At 43.6% G+C, this 24,248-nt stretch overlaps 1 protein-coding gene across 2 annotated transcripts; it reads left to right on the top strand.

Annotated features, from left to right (window-relative positions):
- The first annotated feature begins 459 nt into the window (after positions 1-459).
- chn2 (chimerin 2) lies at positions 460-23,831 on the top strand. 2 transcript variants are annotated; one of them, XM_041942541.1, is made up of 13 exons: positions 460-1,153; positions 9,151-9,189; positions 10,936-10,991; positions 12,702-12,733; positions 12,954-13,067; positions 13,241-13,511; positions 18,053-18,136; positions 19,392-19,476; positions 20,788-20,961; positions 21,114-21,191; positions 21,426-21,563; positions 21,650-21,755; positions 22,448-23,831. In XM_041942541.1, exons 1-13 carry the CDS (start codon positions 1,105-1,107, stop codon positions 22,617-22,619), a joined length of 1,398 nt encoding a protein of 465 aa, XP_041798475.1. In that variant the 5' UTR covers positions 460-1,104; the 3' UTR covers positions 22,620-23,831. The 2 variants fall into 2 exon arrangements, with proteins under 2 accessions (XP_041798475.1, XP_041798476.1); XM_041942542.1 differs by lacking the exons at positions 460-1,153; positions 9,151-9,189; positions 10,936-10,991; ... (2 more) ...; positions 13,241-13,511; positions 18,053-18,136 and adding an exon at positions 14,192-17,990 and having other exon boundaries at positions 19,390-19,476.
- The last annotated feature ends 417 nt before the right edge of the window (positions 23,832-24,248 follow it).

Genomic DNA, 24,248 nt, shown 5'->3' with positions numbered 1-24,248 from the left:
TGTAATATTATTAATATTATAGAGCTTTTTCAACTCACATAGTGATCTTGGTATAAGTGCTGGTATTAAAGCTGCAGGTTTTAATTTCTGGCCACTAGAGGGCAGAGGAACTCCAAAATCACCTTTGTCCCAAAGTGGAAATGAAGAATCTACTCACAGGTGGGAAGAAAATCGTGGTCTGTGATGTTGACAGCTCAGGTGAGCAGGCGAGGAGCACACTGCTTACAAAGCTGTGTATTAGCAGCTGACTTCAGTTGTTCTTTTCCCACTAGACACCGCAGTCTTATCTGTCTGCCACTGAACATCTGCACTGGAGCAAACCTCCCTAAAAATCTGTCACACAAGCACTGCATCCATCCTTTTCTTTGGTCTGTCACCTCAGTGAAAAGTGGGAAAGCAGCCCCACCAGATGGCGCAAACACACCCACTGACATTCATTCTGGCTTTGTCAACATAACATGACATAACATGACATCTGATGAAAATATGCGATGCCAAAGCTGGAATAATGTGGTTCAGCCAGTCGGGCCTTTGCTTGAATATCATGTAACTTTGGTTTTTAACGTCTGTTTTGGATTCTGCAGACATAACCTCTGACGGCGGTTTTGGGGCTCCTTTTCATTTGCTTACATCCAACCCTGCTCCAAACTTTCACTTTAAGAAGGCGCGTCTACGCTGCAGTGTAGTGTGTTTATTACAATCCTTAAAGTGGCACATGGAAACCATCGCTGATTCCTACATGGCACAGATCTAGACCTGCAGATTCCGTCCGCCCGGTGTTCTTTGGAGAAACTGATCCACGGTGCGTGTTCGTGGAGCTTGCCTCACTATTTTTATCCGTCGCGGCGGCGGGAGCACCTTCAGCGTGCGCGGCAGCGTGGGCTCCTCACCAAGGCGCACGGCGAGCCGAGGGGAAGGATCGGCGGAGTCAGACAGACGGCTGGTGCGCTCGGGACTCGAGGCGAGGCATGAAATAGTCGCCGGTGGACTGGTCGGGGGTGAAGCACATAGGGACGTGAGTGAAAATGGAGGCACCGCCGGGGACGAGCTGCTGTGAGCGCACCTTGGCCAAACGGGAGTAACCGAGCCGTGAAACGGGTTGGGATGGCAGCATCCAGTAACTCAAGCCTCTCAGGTTCATCTGTGTCGTCTGGTAAGAGTTCACGTAACCCAGACTCAAACTAGACACTAATAATTAAAATAATGATAATAGTAATAAGACATTCCTTTGTAGGGAATTTTGCTTGCCTGTGTGCTTTGAAATGTACGCCTTCATTTGGCTTCAATCAAACTTTTTCAGTATCATGTTTAAAGCCATCCCTGACATCTGCTCACCTCAAACACATGCACCAAACATGACATCTTCACATGTCTTCATCAGCGTCTGACATGTGCTGGTCAACATTAAACAAACGTCCTTTCTCAGCGGCTTCCAGTGGCTGCTGTGATGCGGGATAAATGCGAAGTGAAAAGCACCGCCGTGCGTTTTATCTGGATGCTGTGGTGGAAACATTAGAGGCGAAAGGGGCACCTTTCGCGTGCACAGGGATTATAAGGTTGTGAGATGCAGTCAGCCTGACGTTGGGTTTGGATGTTATCATTAGATTGCCAATCATCTCCATAATTCCCTGACTGACTTTCCACTTGGCTGGCTTTAAGGGTTATCTTTGGCTCGTGCAGTCTACCATTTTCCCAAACGCAGCACCAGGCTGGGACATTTTCTGACATTGTAAAAAAAAAACAAACAAAATCCTAATATGCTATGGCCCAGTGACATAATACAGTTCATGCTGCTACAGTGTCCACAAAAAGGTGCTGTTCTGCAAGTAGCACCTATTAAATGTTTTTTTTTAACTCAATTTCAGGGTTCAGTTTTCGCAGAATGGGAGCAGAAAGTGGGTTAGCAGCTGTTCAAACAAACCCAGCATGAAATGGCAGCTCCATGCTTGTCTCAGTGTATATCCCAATATTTGGTGATAAAGCGCGTTGCTCGTGTTTGCCAGGGTATAAAGTACAAACTCCACTGTTTGATGAGGGAGCCCCACCAACAACCAGAGGCCCGGGTTAGAGAGACAGTGTGACAACGGGAGGGAGAGGCTGTTGATAAAACCAGGCTCAGCACTTTGCTGCTTCCACCACTATCTCACGCGTCAACTGAACACTGCGTGGCAAAGCAGTGAGTTCATGACAGGGCGAGGACGTCGTGCAGTATACGCAATGTATGTTTTACTTTCTTGCTCTGCCTGCATCGCGACCACACCACACAGCAGAGTCACATTTCCCAAGGTACTGCCCGATGGGAGGGACAGACAGTCGTTTCCAAGCTGATACAGCCTGTGGCGACCACATGCTTCACAAAGCATTATCTCATGAGTGCGTTTCAGAGAGCAGTGGATTTACTGTTTGACCACTGCTGCTTTAAGAGGAAAGTCTTTTCTTTCTGTGGCATTGGAGGGTTGTCATTACTGTTGGGCTCTCAATATAATTATCAGAGGTTACAAGCTGCGCTGCTGCCAGGGATAGAGCGGTTGTCACAAGGGTATTATTATTTTCATGCAGAGCTCTTTGGCAGTCAGACACAACATTTGAATAATCTTGTCTATGAGGCATAGGACTCAAAAAATGAATCTCGGCTCAATTTCTGCTCCGCATTGGGTCGTCTGCTCTGGCTGCAAACAAAGTGCTCTTGGTGTAGTTTTGAATTCTGCGTCTAATGAGAAGTCTGTCTAGTAATCTTGTTTGGAGGCTGTTGTTTTGGGGGAGGATGTGTAAATAAAATTCATCCAACTCAATCAAAGTATCACTGATGGCTGCTTTTTTATGCTGAGTACTGATCTATGATGGTGGTAATCATATTATGGGAGCAAACATTGATTTATTTATGCACTTCCTGCAAGTTATTGAAATAAAGGAACAATGGTGTGTACACAAACTGCCTTGTAATGTGTGGGCTGCATTATATACACACAGTCCATAACTGCAGCCTTAATGCACAAGTGAACAGGAGCAGTCTGCGTTTTTGAGGCCAGTCATAATAAGACAACAGACCAAATGAAAGAGTTGCAACAGGATTGCAACATATATGTTGCAATCTCTTGCTTTCCCTGGAAAGATACTTTCTGGCTATTCGTCTAGATCAGGGAGATTCCTACACATTCTTGGCACGAGCGGGCATGGAAGCATGCACTGTACCAGCAGCACACCATTTGCAAGACAGCTCCAGGAAATAAAGCTTTGAAAATAAATTGAGGGATAGAGCATGAAAGTATGCCTTCAGCTCCAGGCCTTAAATGACAAAATTGGTCAGGGAGGCAGAATTGCAGCCATGTATTACAGAGAGGCTGTCTGCTCAACACGATCCTGCACATGTTTCTGGCAAATGCCGCAGTTCACCTCAAACTCTTTCCACTGCATCTATTTCTTCTCCTTACCAGCGTAGTTCATGTAGGAGTGGATTTGTGTCATTGGCTCACTGAAATTATCTGCATGTTTTACAGCATCAGTGAAGCGGCAGTTCATCCCCTCAAGTATTCCACTTCTGGTTGTGCCGAGTCAATGTAGCCAATCCTGCGTTGCCTACTACAGCAGACTCTGGCAGACAGAAGGCACTGTCAGAATCAGGTTGCTAAATGCCACTCTCCCCTCATATAAACTCACCTGTAATTCTTGTTAACAGCTAAACATACCGTTTGACAAAGGGTGACCAGCCATGTAGCACAGGAACACACTCTAGAGAGGCACCCCCATACCTGTCACACATTATCTGGTCAACACTGAGGCAGTGTTGAAATTCTTGTTTTGGACCAGTGTAATACACAGATGGTCTCCCTGCTGCAGTTCTGCTGCATCCCACTGACATGATTTGGTTTGTGTGTGTGTGTGTGTGTGTGTGTGTGTGTGTGTGTGTGTATCTGTAGCGTTGCACTCTACTCCACAATGTGCTATGTCTGAATGTAATTTATGTATGTGAATAATACTGACTATAAATTAGATAGAAAAAAGAAATACATTTAATCAAGGCGTAATTAAGTTAAATTTGAAATTCTCTTTTTGTGCCAAGTTTGTCAAATGGCCAATTCAAATCAAGTTTACTACCATAGCCAAGCTTAATCACATTTGCAGCTTCAGGGCTTTTAGAGAGTAATGTTTTGAAACAATGAATTAGTATGATACCCTCCACCCTCCAACTTTAGAGAAAAAAAAATGGTAGATTGGCACGGGTCTTAGCAGGGATGGATCCTCCATCCAGCAAAGGATTGAAAACGGGAAAACAACAATAACAAATAATATTGTTCCAGACACAAGTCTGTGCAGAGTCATCTAAATCACCCAGACGCCCAGTGTTTGATCAAACTAACAGCAGCTGGACATGGACGCATGTTCAGTTCCAGCAGAGCGGAGAAAAATGCCACTTAGCTAACGCAGTGAAATATGTGGCACATCAATACCGGCTCGGCCATCATCATCATCATCATCATTGCTTCGTCAAGGTCGCAACAACAACGACCCTCGGGATCAGGGTTGCAGAGGATGTCAATATTACCCAGCACACTCATAACCTGCACCAATACATGCAAAAGACCACAAGCTCATTCGCTTTCTGCCACTCAGACAGACCCCCCCACCCCTGCATAGATGAGGGGATGCACACATACTCCGGAAACATGGGACATTAAGCTACAATCAACAGGACTTGTAGACACTACCTGGTCTTATGTGTTTTCATGACTCATTTTCACTTGTGTAGACCTCTAAGGCTGACAACAAACAATCAGGTTTTAGGATGTCTGTGTTTTGGTTTACACCTCTTCTTTTAAGCTGCGAGGATAAACGTGTTGTGAGCGTCTTGCAGCCAAACAGCACAGACGACGTGCTGCAGTAATGGCTGTTTGCAGATGCAACTTTAGGTCACATCCCATATTATTTAGTAACCAGTATTCTGAGGAGAGGATAGCTGTTGATGTTTTCTTGTTTTTGATCCAACATATGAGTTTGAAATGCACAACCAGTAATACAACTTCTGTCTCAAGAGGTTTCACTATTTTACCACTAATTATGTCCAATCTGACCTGGTGTTTCAGACTTTTCAAACAGCCCCTGGTCTCATAACCAAAAAGCCTGTCCCATGCATGGTGCATCAATGTGCTGAACATTTTAGTGTGTTTACCTGGCCGTTGTCTGCCTGCACTTCTGCTTGCTTGACAAATGTACAGACACTGCATATACTGTTACAATATACATCAACCAATCAATGTCTGTCTGTTGGGAAAGGGGAAGTGAAACATGACCAGCTCCGTCTTGCTGTTTTACTATCCATATACAGCAAATCCGCTCTCATCTAAAAAACAAAGAAAAACGTTACTACCTTGTCAGCCATTACCTAAAGTAGTCAATTGCTCTGTTTCTGTTGGTATTTGTTGTTTTTGCTGGGTTTTTTTTGCAGTAGAGCTACAGCTGAATAGCTTTATAACTCAAAATTAAGCTTTTCCATTTGTTGTGTCGCCTTAAATTGTCCAGTGGGGAGTTTTATTTACTTCTTCTGTGTTGAATGATACTGAATGCGATTCTGCACATGAAATTCTGTAAACTCATTGAGCTGTTGTCGGCCATGTACTCGTTTAACCTCAACCCAAGTCATTGTTTTATGTGCAGAAGTTGGATTTTTTTTCCCCCTCTCCTTTTTGCATGTGCACAGACTCTACATCAGCCGTTATCTCTGGGGATGAAAGTCCTAGCCAAGCTTGATCTTCATTCATCACATATTCTCTTTGTCACCAAAGCAAACACCCGCCGGTAATTATTTTATTGAATGCGTCTGACTGGTGAGTAATGGAGGGCAACACAATTAATAGCTATTGCTTTGGGGGAAGAACCCTCTGGCTGCTCCAGAATTTTAAATTCTCCCTGATCATCAGACACTGCACAAACTCTGCGAGCTACTTCTGAAATCTTTTTGATGTTCTTTTTCTGTGTGTGCTTGCATATATGTGTGTGTGTTTGCTTGTGAGTGGGTATGTACAGTGCAGCCTAATGTATCTGCACGCGTGTGTGCATGTTTGTGCCAGTGTTTGCATCAGAATCGACCCTGAAAAGCTCCCCTTGCCGAGCCGAAACGGCTACAGAATTCCGGACTGAAATGCCATTCGTCATTAAAAGGAATCAGATTGAAAAGAGAATACTTGGCAGCCAACCAGATGAAATCACATTCTTTAAACAAGCCGCAGTGGAATAAATCTTTCAGACTGTTGCCAGTGCAATACACAGTGACAAAGCTTCAGCGGTAGGACAATGCATTTTCCAAGGCAGCTTGGCCACACACCAGCAAACGGAGCCTGAAGCCCATTTATTTGTATTTGACGGCAGACATTCTGTGGAGGGCTTCAGCAACAACATTTACTCTTAAAGCATCCACTTCACGGCCGATCCTCTTTTTCGTCATTTACATAATTATTCAGCACTTGATCACATGCACCTATCTTGTCTCTCCTGTGTAATTAATTCGGCTCTTTCAGAAGTTGCTGTTATGATGAGGAGCAGCGATGAGCTTTTTTGGCGTGCTTGATAATGTTGCAGCCAGCCTCCAGTCAGACTGCTGCTGCAGTGAGCAGACAAAACAGCATGAAGGAAACACTCTGATTGCCTTCTCCTCATGTGCCGCCTGGTAAACACATACAGCATGTCTGTTATAGCAGCATGAATGTGCAGAGAACTTGTGATGCAGTCTGGAGAATGATGACATTTATAAGTTTCACAATTCTGCTGCCTGTACCTCAGTGCCCACATTCAACAAGTGCTCACTGGTTTTCACACCCTCTCAGGTGTGTTTTATCTCTTTATCCTCATGCCCGAGGGGTGTGGCGCTGAGCTGCTGATGAGTGCAGGAATGTTGTAAATGAACAACATGTATCTTCTGGACCAGGGTGATTCATTATTCACACAATTGAGTCTCTCAGCAGTGTTGCTGGGAATTCAGTCCAATGAGTTGCATTACACTAAACCCCTGAGAGACAGATGAATTATTTATCGTCATAGCAGCAATTGAAGTGTCCTCCGCCTATGTGACAGCTACAGACCACCATGATTGCTACCGTATGATTGAGTCATCCCTGTCTGTCTCACTGTGTTAGACATACTGGCACACTGAACAGAGTGACTTTAAATATGCAACAGAATGTTTCTGCAAATGGGTCAAAACCCGTAAAGAAATAGCAAAATGTATCAAATTATTACCAAGTGAGTTACATGCTATCAGAAGCAGGATTGTTACTTTCTGTTGACTGTACCATGTTTTGACTTATGAGTTCACAAAAATATTGCAATATAATAGCTCATATTATCTTCATATTCATATAATTATAGCTTTATGGTAACACAACACGGAAGCAACGCCATTATTTGAGTTTGAATGTTCATACTTGACCTTGGAAATAGAAGCCTGACAGAAAAATTCTTAAGGTCCAGTTTGCTTGTTGTCTCCAAAGCTTTTAACCACATCTCTTGGCCCTCCTCAATGCGTGGCGTTGCTGTGGTGTGAGATGTGGATCGGTGTTATATCGTGAGTGAAAACATGCTGCACCATTTATGTCACATCAATGTCAGGAAGTGGGGTTTCAGGGGAACAAGGAGTGAACCCAGGTGCAGACACGAGGGAGGACTGGAGTAATTCAAATGAGTTTATTAATCAAGGTGGTGGTAAACTCAGATGGGCAGGTAACAATCCAAACAAAAATCCAAAGTCTTAAAAGGTTAACAAAAGGGAGTCTAACAACTTGAGTCCAAAACCAAAAATCACTGGAAAACAAGTGGGTAATCGGGCATAACTCAGGGAAAGAAGACAACACAGGAAAAGACTGAACGAGGTGTGGCTCATGGACAAAGACAACACTTGAAAAAACACATGCTAGGCAAAAGACTAAGTCAACACTTACATGGTGCATGGCTTGGTAAACAAAGATAGATAACACTAGTAGACACTGGACAAACACTTATTAGATTCATGGCATGGTTAGAGACAAAGACAACATTAGGAAACACTTACATGGAGCGTGGCATGGCTAGGGAATGCAGACAACCCTTAGATGACACATACAAAAGGGCATGACATGGCAAACGAACATAGACAACACTAAAGAACACTTACATGAAACGTGGCATGGACATGAACAAAGACAACACAAGGAAAAACACTCACTAGTGGCATGGGGCAATGGCAAAGATTCACAGACAATGACCTGACTAAGACCGAGGGCAAGACACGGACTTAAATATACAAGGGAAGGACAACTAATGACACACAGGTGAAACCAATCAGACAATTACAAAGGCAGGACAACACAGGAAGTAAATCAAAAGAAGAAACATAACATGAACCTTCAAAATAAAACAGGACATGACAAAAACACTATGACAACATAAAGGTGAATCAACATAAAACAGGTGTGCACGGCACGGATCATGACAATCAAGGGCCAGACATTTTACAACGTCACTGCCGCTGCAGCGCAGTAGCACATTTTGCCACATTTTTTGTCTCATTCAGTAACGCTTTTTATTATAAGTCATTACTTTGCCCAGTAGGTGCTACAGTAAATTATCAGTTGCTACAGGGCCTTTACTCCATCACCTCTCTAACTCTTTTCAAGCTAATACAACAGCACACTCCATCATATATTCTGGAAACGTGTTCACATAATCATAAATCAGCCGCCACATTTCCCAGAGGAGGCTTGTCCTGTGGGTGGCCAGGCCTAAATTGCATTTACTCACTTTCATTTTGATTGGTGTGTTTGTACTCTTACTTCAAAACAGAGGTGTACTGCTTTCGGGACGCCACCGGTGGGTAATATAGATCAGGTGTGCCACGATGTTTAGCGATACAAGCCAGCATCTGTATTGACTGTCCTTGAAGCAGAGAGACTGATTAGAAGTGTATTCAGTGGTGCAGCTCAAGAGGCAGCTGCACAGTGTGAAGCCATATGCATAATTATTATGGAGAGATAAACAACAGTGACATAACTATGGTGAAGGACTCACAGTCTGTCCATTGGGAAAGGGATAGAAATTGAGGTTTTAATGAGAGAAAACAGGGCACAGTCTGCTAAGACCACTGTGAGTTCTAACAGAAACCTGCTTTATTTTTGTCTTTTGCAGACCCTGAGGATTACCAACCGCCCATATGGAAGTCCTACTGTGAGTAATTAATTCATTTTATATGCTGATTAGCAATGTTTTAACCCGACTTTGCCCTTTAGCGTGCGGCTTTAAATAACAGCACATTTATTTGTGAAGTATAAATAACAAAGAGACGTTCTTCTATACTTGGAAGAATAGGTTTTGGATCCACATAGCACAATTAGATTCGCTGCAGGTTCTAAAAGGCGACGTGCGCATGCACACAGAGGCACACATTCAAACACGCTCGCCCACACAACACATTCATGCATGCACAAATGCAAAGCAGCGGATTCCTGATCTCTGAGTAAAATAGGTTACCATCACCGGGGAAAATAAGATTTTCTACCTGCAAAGCAGCTCAGCTGAAATGGGGTCCTCAGAACACCCACCTCATTATACAATGTTTTTGCCATGTAGGAGGAAATGGGTAGAGTCCTCAGAATGCATGTGATGCATTTGCTAAAGCAGAGCACAAATCAGTTCAGCCAGAAAACTGACTGTCCTTAGAGTGATTACAGTTTAACCAATTACAATTTATAGTTTTTTGTATACATTTTCCTGTAATTAAATGTCTCTTCTGTATAATTTTCCAATAATGCTGCTTTTCCCATCTTCTCCTGACTCCACTGGTTCTCTGCTGAGGTATTTTTAGAGATTACTGTGTCACTGGAATGGATGATGTCCAGATCTTGCTGGTTGGCATAAGTCAGCCTGACAAAACATGAAAATTCACAGTCAGGAGTCTTCCTTCCCCTGCCTGGAGAATCTGCTGCGGTGAAGACTTAGCTCAGCCTCACACAGCGATTTCTTAGCCATAGCTTGTTTGAAATGAGGACACCGTTGCAGGCTTGAGTCCTTGTCCACATCTCACTAGGTTATAAACATGCATCTAGGAACAAGTGCATTGCAGTATAAAACAGAAAAGACTGTTATTCTGTTAATAGTGCAGGAAATGTGGCAGTTTGTAAAATAAAAAAGAAACTCTGGTTCTAGACACATGATGGATTAGAAATTGAATATAAAGAAATGAACCACCCTCAGCAGCTGATTCTTCTCTTGTGGTGATGTACAGTATCTAACCTGACAGACATCCTGTTCTGTGAAGCAGCAGAATCTGCGACAGCGTTTTTGGCTTCTCTCACTTTTTAATCACTAATCGTAATGTGCTGATTCTGTGAGGCTGCTGAGGTGTTTGTGGTGATTACTCTGCCTGCTGCAAATCCTTCAATTCCATTTTCACTTTGCTTCACTGATTTCCTTCAAGTTCTCCCAATACTTTAAATAGGCCCAACACAGAGGAGCTTAGATTTGCAGCATGTGTGTATTTATAACTGTAGGTATGTGGGTTGTGCAGTCAAAAGGAATATTGCGCACACGTAAGTGCACATTAGGTAAGTGCACAACAGGTCTTAATTCACACAAATGGATTGCAGATATACAGCTCCTGTCATGTAAACCACTGACTGCTTAGCCTTGTACATATAAGCTAATGGCTCCTTTTGTAACTTTTACCTTTGCACTCAGTCAGAGCTGTGGTCAGATGCTTGGCTGAAGGCTGTTAAGTGGAGATATTGTTTTATGTCCAGTAGAGTCTTGTGCATGAACGCTGCACTGCATCCTTCTTTCATCTACAGTGTGTATTGGGGCTGTTATTTTGGTAACAAATCTACAATATGTATGTAATTACAACTCGCACTGAGCTGCGCACATAACTCAGAGGGGCAGACGGCCTGAATTTACACCCATGTGTTTCTCTTACAGTGTACCAGCTGCAACAGGAAGCCCCGAGACCAAAGAGGATCACATGTCCTCAGGAGGTCAGTACATCTGCAAATCCCTGCAATAGGCTACTGTATAGGGCTGAAATGATTAGTTTCACATTCTTCTTCACCATTTAGTTTAGAAAATATGACTAATAGCAAATGCCAGAGTCGACAGAGAAAACCTGTAATACCAGTATAGCCTGTATTACTTCATGCTAAAGAGACTTCTCTTTTTCTTTTGTGAAGCACTTTGTGTCGTCTGGTCTTGAAAGATGCTTGAAAAAATTAACATATTATTATTATTGTTTTTGAAGCTGGAAACAGCAGTTGTTTGGTATTTTACTTGAATCACACCTGAAAGCAGAAAAAATGTTTATGGTTGAAATCAAATACACAAACCACAGGCGCAAGATATCATAAAAAAGATCCCACTTTGTCTTTCTCTTTTCTTTCTCTATGTCTTATCACATGTGGTTTGACAACTTAGCAAACTGAACCACCTGTTAGCCCCATATATTTCTTTTTAAAGGCACAAGTTTGTTTTTCTAGCTTCAAAAGCTAGTCTACCAGTCTACAGTCTCCCTTGCGAGCTAAGTTTTCCCTCTGGAAAACATTCGTTGAGAAATGATTGAGCATGGCAGCTGGAAGCCAGACCAATCAGTAACCTATGGAGAGTGACTCGCTGCTTCTTGAAACTCCCACACCTCATGAGTTCAGAGCTGTTTACACGCAGCGGTATGCTGGAGTCAGAAAATTAGGCATGATCCTCCAACTGCGTGGTTAATTCTTGGCCTTAGATTTATTTAGGAGTGTACTGTCAATGAATAGTTTAGGAGAAATTTGACATTCACAATGTTTTCCCTGTCTTTTTCAAACAAAGACTAGTGGCTGGCACTGCAAGTGGTTTATTTGCGCGTTCATGCAGCTTTATGGAGGGTCTGTGTTGTGATTACAGGAAGCCAGGAACATGTTCACATTCACCTGACTGTTGCAGCATAGACTTTACTGCCTGAGCTACATGAATAAAGCCAACGGAACAAGTTACTCTTCTTTATACTGCACACATTTAGAAAACTGTCAATCTTCTATTGTACAGCCTACCAGAAATGATGCATGGCTCATCCTATTTTGAGTCTTGCCACGCTCTGATGAGCGCTGTGAGAGTTGTGGGCTGGCTATGTGAGATTAGTGGCTGCCCATTAATTCAAAGCACAAAATGATGTTTGACACATTACCAAATCCATTACGATCATAAAGTGTGAATTGTAAAAGTGAGTCTACACTATCGTCTGCGAAGGAAAAGAGGGTCTGGATGTAAAAATGTTCGTACATCATTGGTTCACACTGACAGTGCCTTTTAAAGAAAAAGTGAGAAAAAGCGCCTAATGTTGTTATAGAGAATTTTCATTTGTGTCATGCTCAAGATAAACAGTGTTTTTTATCCATTTCTTTTGGCAGATTTGTAATGCAGACACACTGCACACCCCAGCGCGACACAGTACCACACTAAATATTAATTGTTTGCAGCTGGCCATCTCTCACCAGCTGTTTTCTGGCACTGCCTCTAATTCATCTCCACACTCTGTGATTTGGCTTTATGGTTTGGTGGCTGCGAATAGACGCGAGGGCACAGATGGAGATAATCTGTCCTGTGGTGTAGAGTCCTTTATCTTTCAAACAGGCTGTAAGAACAATTCGCAAATCCATTTAATTGAGCTTTCATATCATAGTGCTCCAGCCAATATGTCCTGTTCTGCTTTTCAGATGGAGAGCAGACCCAAATACTACGGCAGAGAGTGAGTGTGACTTGATTATTTCATCGTTTTTATGCCCTTTTTTCAAATATCACTGTACAGAGAAGGATTTTTATTACATGTGCATCAGATGTGTTTAAGGTTTAAGTAGGTGGATGAGCATCTTAGATGCGTGTGTGTCTCTTGGCTTTGCTTCACATGCAAAATATAAAAAAAAGGAAGAGTCAGAACTACTGCATGCTTTTTTTTTTTTTTTTTGCAGATTTCATGGCATGATCCCTCGAGAATATGCAGATGAGTTACTGGCGGGAGCAGAGGGTGCTTACCTCATCCGGGAGAGCCAAAGACAGCCAGGGACACACACCCTGGCCTTAAGGTACCAGCACCATCAGTGTGCAGCACAGAATCCATGAAAGGTCGACCCCAATCAGGAGCCCAGTCCTTGCTCAGTCTCCACCTTGTTCATTTCATTCATCCACTAAACCGCTTCAAGCTCATCTTTACACCCTCTCTCTTCAACCACATCCTCGTCCGTGTATCTCAACCCAGGTTTGGGCACCAGACCCTCAACTACAGACTGTTCTATGATGGGAAGCACTTTGTCGGGGAGAAGAGGTTCGAGTCGGTGCACGACCTCGTGACGGACGCCCTCATCACTCTCTACATCGAGACCAAGGCAGCAGAGTACATCGCCAAAATGACCACTAACCCCATCTACGAGCACCTTGGTTACACCTCGTTGCTCAAGGACAAGATGGTGCACAGGCTGAGCCGTGGACGCAGGGAACCACGCAGGGTCACCTTTCAGAGGGATGAACGGGTGAGTTTTACAGCTGTTCGTGTCACCAGAGCAGAGGTGTACACAGTATTTACATTCATTTTTATTTTTAAGTTTACTTTTTGTGTGCAATGTGGGTGGTGCTGAGCAGAGAGGATGTTGGACAGGTTCAAAGTTCATCAGTCTCTATCTACAGCTGAAACAATAAGCCAATGAATCCAAACAGGTTGGCACACAGTTGTCAACAATTTTGATCAAATAATCGTGTAATGTCGAGGTGTAAAAGTTACATGTTGGGGTGTTATGGCGGCTTATGTGCCAGACTATTTGCTGGCTGCAACCAACTTTTCTTGATTTTGTTGTTGTCACCACGAGGTTGCCAAGCAACCTCAGTGAGAGTCCCAGATTAAGCTAAATAATACATTTAACATGTTTGGTTTGGAGAAAGCAACCGAAAATTGGTAAAATTGTAGTGGACCTTTGATACTCTTATCTGACATTTTAGACACTAACTAACGAATCAATGAATGTAAGAAAAATAATCAATTGATTAATTAATCACAAAAATACATTTTTTGCAGTCCTATCTGTGTCATCTATGATAAGCGTACCCTGTTAGAAGAGCTTATTCAGTATTGTGCTCGAATAATGAGCATAGTAGTTCCAAAGTTCTCCATATATACTCTTTTATTTTACTTATCCAAAGACTTCACTATCCTACAGTCCTAATGGTCATAATAAGCCAGAGTGATTTCACAATTAGATGCATCTAAAGCAATTCATCTCACTTAGAAACAAACCTTTCAGTTGTTTCGTCGTCTCAGTGCATGTAAATCATCTGGCACATTTCCCTGGGCCCTGTGACAGACACTGTATAATACCATGATTTTGATCTACTTCCACGCTGCTGAACAGTTCCAGTAGGATGAGAGTGCTACAGAGAGGACGCTTTGTCCTGTGTGTGAGAAATACATTATCCCTGCGGCCCTTGGGTGTGTTCACTGCTGCTATGCTTTGTTGCGTCCTATGAAAGGTAATGATGACCGAAGGGACTGGGACTTTGCTCGGCCTGCCATGCATATCAGACACACTGATCTTGGGTGAGACAAATTGCTCATTGTTATCATTGGCACTTGTGGCCTGTTGTCGGGTTTAAGTCTGTGAATGATTTACTGTATCAATGAGGAATGTCTGGTTCCCTGCTGGGGAAGAATCCAAACTGTCTGTCCACTAGGTGGTGATCTTATCTTGTTTCCTCCTTTTTTGGACTTGATGACTGAACTTAGACTCACACCAAGCTCTTTTTAGTTAACAGTTACTACCATTCCTCCTCAGAGAGTATGCATGTAATAAGCTGCATTTATTGCTTTAGGGATAGTTTGTCTCCAGAATGTCAACCTAGAGTTTGTCAGCTTGACAGCCAGTCAATAACGGACACACACCGGTCCTGTCAGCCGGAGCATCAGCTGCAGTATTAATATCATCAGTCTTCAGTTTGGCCTTAATAACATGAGGCATAATGCAGCATTTTAGACCAAATGGCCATCAGTCAGTCAGGAGTCCATTGAGTTATAGTGATTTCATGCCACTGCCGTCCACTGGGAAGCCCTTGGGCCACAGACCTGCTCTCACAAGTGCTCTAAGACATGCAGACTAACCTCTCTTTGCTTAACACACAGTGCTCTATTGAACAGTGTCAAGCGCTGTTGCACTCTGTTTGATCTGCAGCCGCGATGTTTGAAATTTTGTGGGCTGCGGACTCCAATTAACCTCCATTTTGGCGAGCAAATCTGCAGCGCGCCTCGTGCTCTAAATGTCACATTGTCAGTTATCTCACAGCTTTTGTAAAATGGATTTTGTATTGCTCCTGCCAAGTTTCATGCACAAGGATCTGAGTCAGTGACAGCTGTGATGATGGCAGGCTTTGTCAGACGGCGTTTGAAAACCGGTCCCTTCCCGTGAGGGTGAGAAGGGAGAAAAATGTTTTCTGTCTGCTCCAATATCAAGCGTCCAAGCAGCAGAGACCTGGCCTGATGGCTTGAAATCTGCGGTTGCTTTTTGAACTTTGTGTTTACCAATCACACAGCCACGCCCTGAGGCATTGCAGCTACAGTAGCCTCACTGTACAGCCAAGATTCACACGTGTTTACTCGGTGTCAGGTTGGTACCACCATATTGCAGTGACTGCAAATTCTTGTGTAATTAAAATGCTCCCGGATGATGAGGGGCGGGGGTACTTGACTCGACCTGCAGATCAACGTCCCTGAGTTTCCTTCTCTTTGCATGTGCAGGAATTTGCGCAGTGGCCGGAGCCTCCACCGCATTCCTCCTGATACTCACCACACTGGTTAAGTCTCAGTGGGGCTCTTGACGGGCTGGTCCGCTCGCATGCCCTGGAAAGATTTCCAAAGAAATTGTCATGTTGTTTGTTAAGATAATTACCTGTTCTCTCCCAGGAGTTTTGTGCTATAAATATGCAAAAGCAGCCTTCATGTCTTTTAGTTTTAAAATGTAAATATGCTCCTCACAGCGCATTTTAAGAGTACATTTCCAGACTTTCAGAAGTGATTTACTTTCAGCCGCAGAGACAAATTCATTGACTGCGATACCCTTCACAGTATGTCTATTTTTCTTTTTGTTCGAGACGTTGTTAGGGCTGTTTTGTGTAGGATGTGGGTAGATGTATCCTGCTGTCCTGCTGTGTCAGTGCCCACTGTGCTGCTTGCCCATGAGTCCGCTCAGCTGTGCTCTCACAAAGCCTTGAGGGAATAAAAGAGCCAAGCCACTGAAAAGAAAGCGGAGCTTGTTGTGTGACCACCTTTTGTGTCCTTTCTTCCAAAGCTCTTCTTTAAGAGACAAGAAGCCATCTGCCTGCAGACAAAGGAGCGCAGCCCTCGTCCTCCCTCCCGACCTCGCAAGGCTAAAATATCTCCAAGTGGTCTATTCCTCATCTGTCCCCTCAGACTTAGCTGTAGAGCTGAATTGTATGGTATGGTATGTGTAGGTCTTTCCAAAGAATGTCAAGCACAATGACAAATATCTTCACCTGTCCTGTCACTCTTGCAGCTATCAGCCGGTTAACTGCTGCCCCCAGACATCAGAAACAAAAAGATATTGCTGGTACACAAAAGAGCTGCCAATCCTTTCATTTTATCTCAGCTTTGTAGAATTTGCTCTCCGCTTCACCGCTTTGCTTTTGCTCCAGCTCTTTGTCATGACAAATCCAACGCTCACTGGCTTTCTGACCTTCCCTCCCTCATTAATAACTCACTTCGGCCTTGATTTTCCGTGATGTCGTCCCAAGATCAGGCTCAGCTGTCGTGTAGACTAGCTGCTTGGCATAAAATCTTGCAGATATTTGTTATTTGGCATGTGCTCTGCACTGCTGTCAGTGCTGTGTACCTCGGTTCAGAGCTTCTTGATTAATTAGAAAAGCACACAGCCTTGCGGTGCTGTTTACTGGTTGTTTACAAGCAGAGCTAATAGGGACAAATTCAGCATGAACGTAGCAACAGCCCCCCACTGGTAATACACTGTATGGCTGCAGACCTGCAAATGAGCCGCCTGTGGGATTTTACTTGGATTTGGGCACTCCGGGATTATTCCCTGTGTAAGGATTATGGCAGTAATCCCTCCCAATCCCAGTTGATGGTCTGGCTCTGCTGGTCCTCTAAGACAAATGATTGTGATTGCAGGAGTAGTCTGCTGTCAGAGTGTCTGGAAGATCCAGTCTGGACGGCTGTGTGGGGAATTCCACCAGCCGGCTGACATAGCTGGAGGTCAAGATCTGCTTGAATTACGAGGACGCAGCCTCGGCTCTGTCAGGCCAGAGATTCTTGGGTTGGTCTTTGAGCAGTTGAGTGACCCGTTTAGGAGACCCAGTGCTGGCTGAGAGCTGTGGTCTTATCTCCAGTGAAGTGAAGTGGAGTGTGTCCGGAAGGCAGCGTGCTAATGGGAGTGCACTCTATGCTATAAAGAGGGCGTCTGCACTATTGATCCTTCTTTACAGAGCTGTTGAGCTGTGTGAAGCGGTCCTGACAGCAGCCGACCGCCCTCACTCTCAACCTCCTGGCCCCTCCCTTCAGGGACCGTGTTCTCTCTCTTGCTTTCCTTTCTGGGCGTGTGAAAGAGGGCCATTGTGTGAGGCACACTCCTGCCCTCAGGCCGCCCACTACCAATCCTGCTCCCCCTGCTCCTCTTGCTCGCTGCTGCCACCGGATTCAGACCAGATGCAGAGTCAACCCCGTGCTGGCTGTCATCAGTCGCCCTCCTGGGTCAGAGGGGAGTGGAGTTTAGCTGCTGCCTCTGCGCTGGGCTGTAGCCGGCAGCGTCTGCTGCACAGCACCCACGTCTCCCCTCCGCATCTTTCCCCAGAGGAGATGGAGAGTCTGTGGAAGCCCGACCAGGCGAGCATGGAGGCTGAAGACAACAGAGGAGGTTTGGGAGGAGAGCTGATTACCCACAAGGCTAAAAGACAAGAGAGGAAGCGTCAGGAGCTGCTGGCTTTGGCTCTGGGAGTCAAACTGGGGAGTAAGGGGACTCTTCTGTGGAAGCCTATTAAACTTTTGGCCTCCTGTCCACAGATCTCCTCACCTCTTGTGCGACGGAGTGCCTTGAAAGACACACCAGAGAAGCAGTGCTCCTATGAGAAGATACACAACTTCAAGGTGAGAAAAACAAACAAATGTGTAATGGCTGCTGACAGTTTCATTTATGTTTTCCCCTAACGAGCAAATAAATTTAAATCAACAAATAAAACAGTATTTCAGTTCTTTATGAGGAATCCACATTCAGATGTGTTTTTGCCTGCCTCAGATGATTGCTTGTCCCACCATAGACTGTAGTGTGTGTGTGTAGTTTTTATGAGAACACACACAGCTGACACCCATATGCGCTGAGGGGGGACTAATGGATACGCTACAACACAACCCATTAACAGCAGAGCACATTGATTAGCATTGATTTTAAAGCTCTCAAATCCACTTTGTTTTAGACTGCTGATTTTGTAAAAGCAGTTATAGAGCTGAAAATTACTGTCGAGTCCTCCACTCTCAGTCAGAGAGTGTAAGTGCATAGTACATTGTGAAAAGTAGAATATAGCTCTGGTTGTTTAGGCATACTACAAAGAGTTTTTAACTGATTCTGAAACAGTCTCTAAAGTTTACTTTGTTTCACCATTGTTACATTACAGTTATTAATGATGCACAGCCACAAATAGATGCATTACCTCATTGCTACGCATCCTGGAAACAGCTGTGTTTAAAAAAAGTAAAAACAAGTGGTATTGAAAATAAGTTGCATCTTGCACACATCAGTCAGATCAACACAAAAATGAAAGTCCCTTGCAGTTGCTTTGAATACACGAAGGAGAATTTAGGGATGCTTTGCCTCGGGGCTCCTTGACATTCTTGCAATTGTATCTTGGGTTTCAGTTAACGGGCAGGTTATAATGACCCCCAGCTTTTTGTACACTCGCCTTTGAAAAAGAACAAAAAACATCCAGTCACCACCTGCCGTATGGCCTCTTCACTCATCAGCCTACTAGAAGCTATTCAAATTCGAGTGAAGGTGTGCGTGTGTGTGTGTGTGTGCATGCAGGTGTGGCTCCATTTGCCATCTTATCTGTGTTTTTCGGGTGCACAGCGGGTGTACATCTGTTATTTTGGCTTGTGGGCTTGCCTGCATGTATCCGATTGCCCAGGAGCAGATGCCAGACACATTATAGTAAATCCTTTAATCTGCCTTGTATATACAAATGCTCTCATTTGGCGAGGGGTCCCATCCACTGTAGCTTGGGATCACAGAGTAATCTGTATCCACTACATCAAAGGGGAGATTTTCCAATTCGGACTGGACGCAGCAATGAACTGCAATATGCAGTGTGTGTTTGTGTGTGCATAACCATGTTGCTTCTAACCACAGGTACACACCTTTCGAGGGCCACACTGGTGCGAGTATTGTGCCAACTTCATGTGGGGCCTCATCGCCCAGGGTGTCCGCTGCTCAGGTAACTACACACTCCAACAATACTGCACGTCATGGATTACACATGAAATGTCACGTAAATCATGGATTACACAAGTATGTGTGTATGTGTGTATGATCTGTGGATGACTCTGTCCTGTCATGAATGGTTCAGTTGCATAACCGCTCTGAATCTCCCCTTTTAATTGTTGGTTGGATTATGTCACCGTTTCTGGCTAATTTCCCTTTTCCTGTTATATCTGCTACAAAAAAGTGGAGGTCCTTCTGTCAGTGATTCATCAAAGCACATTCTTCAGAAAAAAACAAGTGAGGCACAGACACTTTTATTTAATCACAGCTTTAACTGGTCCTCAAGAACATTTTTTCACAGTCATACCAAAATGAAAGGCAGCTAAATGCTTTTGCACGCTGTTTTCTAATTCCTTTAAAAGCAATGAAATGCCATGGGATGCATCATAAGGGCAGCATTTACATCTGAATGTAAGTAATGTTTCTCTGTCAACAGAAATTGCTGCAAGTAAAATACGTAAACAATGATAAAATGCAGGTGAAACACAGGTCATATGTTGTGTAATTGTTGACCAAATATAGAGTCAGAACTTAAAGATTACTTGTTAAGAGCTCAGTGCGGTTTTCATGGCCTCCATGGTCACAAGATCTGTTCACTGCACAGGCAGTCCTGGAACTGATGTGCACATCAGTGGACGCAGTTGCTGCCTCCCCAAACAGAGTGTTTGTTGTTGAGACATTTGCCATGCTGATAAGCTCGAGGCAAACACTGGTATCATCAGACACCTCATGTGCTGTGGGGAACAGGAGAGACTTCTTTGTCCCCTCTCACTCCGTTTCTAGCCTGCATTTTTTTTCTTATCTCCTGCTACACTCTCTTTGTGAGCACTGACTGAGAGTGAGGACCCCAATCAGCAGGCCGGCGTTGCTGTGATGAACGATTTCAGCCGGACACCCCCGTCTACAAATACGGCTCCTTCGAAAACACTCATTCCAAGTTGTGCACACAAGCGGGCGTACTTGTCTCCCTCTCTCTCTCTCTCTCTCACACACACACACACTCTGCTCTTGCCAGCTGTCCAGCACGCTCCATGTGACTAAAACTACAAGAACCCCTGCCCATACTTCCATGTTCGCTGTTATCTACCTTTGGCGCAGCGCACCGAGACATCTTAGCAGTGGCTGTGCCGTCTGACAGTGCAGTTTATCACTGACTCTTGGAAACCTTTTCAAACTGCTGCCTTATGCCTGCTGTGATGGTCGTGTTGTCATCAGTCTGAAACTAATCTCTGTCTTTCTGTGTGTCTCTCTCTTGGTCTTCTAGACTGTGGGCTGAATGTACACAAACAGTGCTCCAAACTGGTTCCCAGCGACTGCCAGCCGGACCTGCGCAGGATAAAGAAAGTGTTCAGCTGTGACCTCACCACACTCGTCAAAGCTCACAACACGACACGACCCATGGTGGTGGACATGTGCATTCAAGAGATAGAGCTGAGAGGTAGGATCTCAAACTCAAAACATTCAAGTATTGTGCAAACTATCAGAGATGCCGTCGATGCTTTTCTTAGAATAGGGGTCTGAATTTCCTCTGCAGGGCGGGGAAAAAAGCCCACAGCAAACTGAGACAAGCTTCCCAATTTTGTGTTGCAGGTATGAAATCTGAAGGTCTCTACCGAGTGTCTGGCTTCTCAGAGCACATAGAGGACGTGAGGCTCGCCTTTGACCGAGGTTTGTTGACATCAGAGTCCTGTGCTCCAGGACCTAGCTCTCTGACTTTCTAGTTCACGGGTTCGTCATTTTAAATAAGGAGCTTGTTTCAGCTGCAGTTCAGCATGTAATAGTCCTGCCAATTATTTTGTGACATGCACAAGAACATTCAGCTTTTGTTCTTAATTTAGTCCAAATGTAAAACTGTCGTCAGTCATACATTTTCTGTTTCTTGTTTTTGTTTTTAATCAACAGACGGTGAAAAGGCTGACATCAGTGCCAGTGCCTATGCAGACATCAACATCATCGCTGGTGCTTTGAAGCTTTATTTGAGAGACCTTCCCATTCCAGTCATTACGTTTGACTTGTACTCCAAATTTATTCAAGCTGCAAGTAAGAGCTCCTCCACTCCACACCATTACTGTGTTACTGGTACCCTGCGGTGCTCTGGTGCTAATCATATTACTAATGCAATGTAGAAATTCCAAATGCTGACACCAGACTGGAGGCCATCCATGAGAGTCTGCTGCAGCTCCCCCCAGCCCACTATGAGACCCTGCGTTACCTGATGGCTCACCTCAAGAGGTCGGTTCATGCACACAAGTCATCTATACAAGGACATGCAGTGCTTTTAGTTGTTTTATTAAAAGGATAAGGCAGTTAGTTTTTTATATGTTTCAGAATCGCTGCAGATCCCTTGGAAAGAATAAGATTAATAATGTTAATTAATAAAGTTTCTACTAACAAGGACTGCATGTATGTATGTATGTAAGCCTAGTATATCTACAATGAACATGGGCACTCACTGTGAGTCGACCCAACATACACCATTCAGTTGCCATAAATACTCACTAAGTACCACCTCTGTATTAATCCACAGCTGAAAATAGACCCCAGGAAATTCTCAATTCACTCTCTTTCGAGTAACATATGCTAAAATGATAGATATATATTTGAGGAAAATATTGATCCTATTTAAAAAATGATGTCTTAAAGATGTGTTGTACCAGCTGTGTGCCACAGAACAGAGTGCAGAGCTACTAAAGCATCCGGAGATGGGACCTACATGCCTCAAATTATTGGTTTTGGTCATTTCATGGGATTTGTTGAAAATAACAGAATTATAGAATAATGCCAGCCTTATCCTTGAGTTTGGTATTCCTGAGGTGAATCCCCTCATGACCCAAAAAGAAAACCACATTCAAATATTTAGCTGCTGTTGTATTTTTCCAGACTCTGCTCTCTTTGCAGACTAGTTATTTTCTTGTGTCTTACAGGGTGACACTGTTCGAAAAGGACAATTTAATGAATGCTGAGAACCTGGGGATTGTCTTTGGTCCAACACTAATGCAGCCGCCGGAGATGAATGCCTTGACAACCCTGAATGACATGAGGCAGCAGAAACTGGTGGTGCAGCTGATGATAGAGCATGAAGATGTCTTATTCTAAGGACTAAGGCATGCAGGCCTTATAACAGAAACGAAGGACACTTATTTATTCTGTCAAAGAGGAAATTCAAGCCACCTTGATTCTAATGAAGTTTCAGAATAGTTTGTAATCAAATTGAACTTGAACCGCTTCTTTCTCGCATGACTGTTTAAGTTGAAGTTGGTTTAGTGTTGACATTGTCTTGTTACTGTAAGTTTTGGGTTTTCATAGTCAGCCAAGACCATCATTTTTATATTTGGAGATGATCCAGTATTTTTAGCTACCTACAGTGCTGTTCCCTCGTCTCTTTAATTTAAAGACTGTCACTACCTGGTGTAGACTCAGTCATGATGACAGCACAGTGTGAAATCTGCCTCAGGCAGGTCGTCAATCAGTGAAGGCCTGGTGCTGTATAAACCGAGCCTCGAGGCAGCAGCCGGGCTTCCTCTCCCACATGATTTGTGTGCATATTGTGATTTTAGTGGGAACACTGGTTAAAATTTCATTGTAGATAAAAAAAAAAAGAAATCAGATCATGCAATGATCAATATTTTAACTGTGTATTAAAATATGACAGATGAGACAATTGAGCGCTCATGAAGCACTTTTTTGCAACAAGTGTAAAGATTTATTTTGTAAAGATGTTTATTTTTGTCTTTTACTCTGCATCATGTCCTTTTGTCACAATAATATATAGTGTTGAGAATGATGTTTGTTGAATTGATGTCTAAATACAAAACTATACACAAGAGAAAAGAAGAATCAGAACAGCGACAGTTTGTGGATTTTCATTTTCATTTTCATTTGCAGTGTACTCAGTGTTATGGTGAGTTATGGTGGATTAAATATTGGTCTTTTTAATTCACATCATATTGCAGACTGTGCACCATGTGAGCAACCATGCACACATATTGGTTGGCAGTTTTGTAATAAATCCATTTACATGCTGTAATTTGAAATATTTTCACAAGAAAAATATGACCCTGGCCTTTTTTGTTTGTTTGTATGCAAGTAACATCGCTCCGTGCAGCAGTAGTAGCCTTTCACTTCACAATGCCATAGAGGTTTATAGTCGTACTACAGCTGTGCCCAGCATGTTGCCTTCACAGTTGGTTTGATGTTTGATGTAAATCCTTTCTACAAATCCATTTTATCAAAATGTATTTTTGTGACGGTTGCAATTAAAAATGTAATTTATCAAATGATGATTTATTAAAGGATAGAAAACTTCAGTTTCAAAATAATGTGACCTGTTTCTCACAATGCTGGTCTCCATTTAACGTAATGTTACCAAAGTGTAAACAGGTTGAGTCAGAAGACAGGCCCAGCCCTTTGCTGGTGTTGATCGCTTACTGCCTGAAGCACAGTGAATCACAGATATGTGGTTAACAGCCTTTTATTCATCTATCTCAACTACAGCCATATCCATGCCAGGTGTTTTACCCACAGGCCCTTAACTAGTATTCAATCTCTGTCTTGCCGTGCAGCCCTCCCACTCGCCCAGTCTTACCTGTAGGTGTGGTCAGCAGGGTGGCATTTTGCCAGATACCATACGAACGCCAGTGGTGTGAAAAACAGTGGTGCTCTTTGTAAAAAAAAGCCATAGTTGCACCACAGTGTTCACTCTGCTTGTGTTTCCTGGGAGTATCA

The sequence above is a fragment of the Chelmon rostratus genome, chromosome 8, assembly GCF_017976325.1.
Source record: "Chelmon rostratus isolate fCheRos1 chromosome 8, fCheRos1.pri, whole genome shotgun sequence".
Classification (NCBI taxonomy): Eukaryota; Metazoa; Chordata; class Actinopteri; order Chaetodontiformes; family Chaetodontidae; genus Chelmon; species Chelmon rostratus.
Note: the sequence above shows the minus strand (reverse complement) of the source record. Positions and strands in the feature narration are given on the sequence as shown.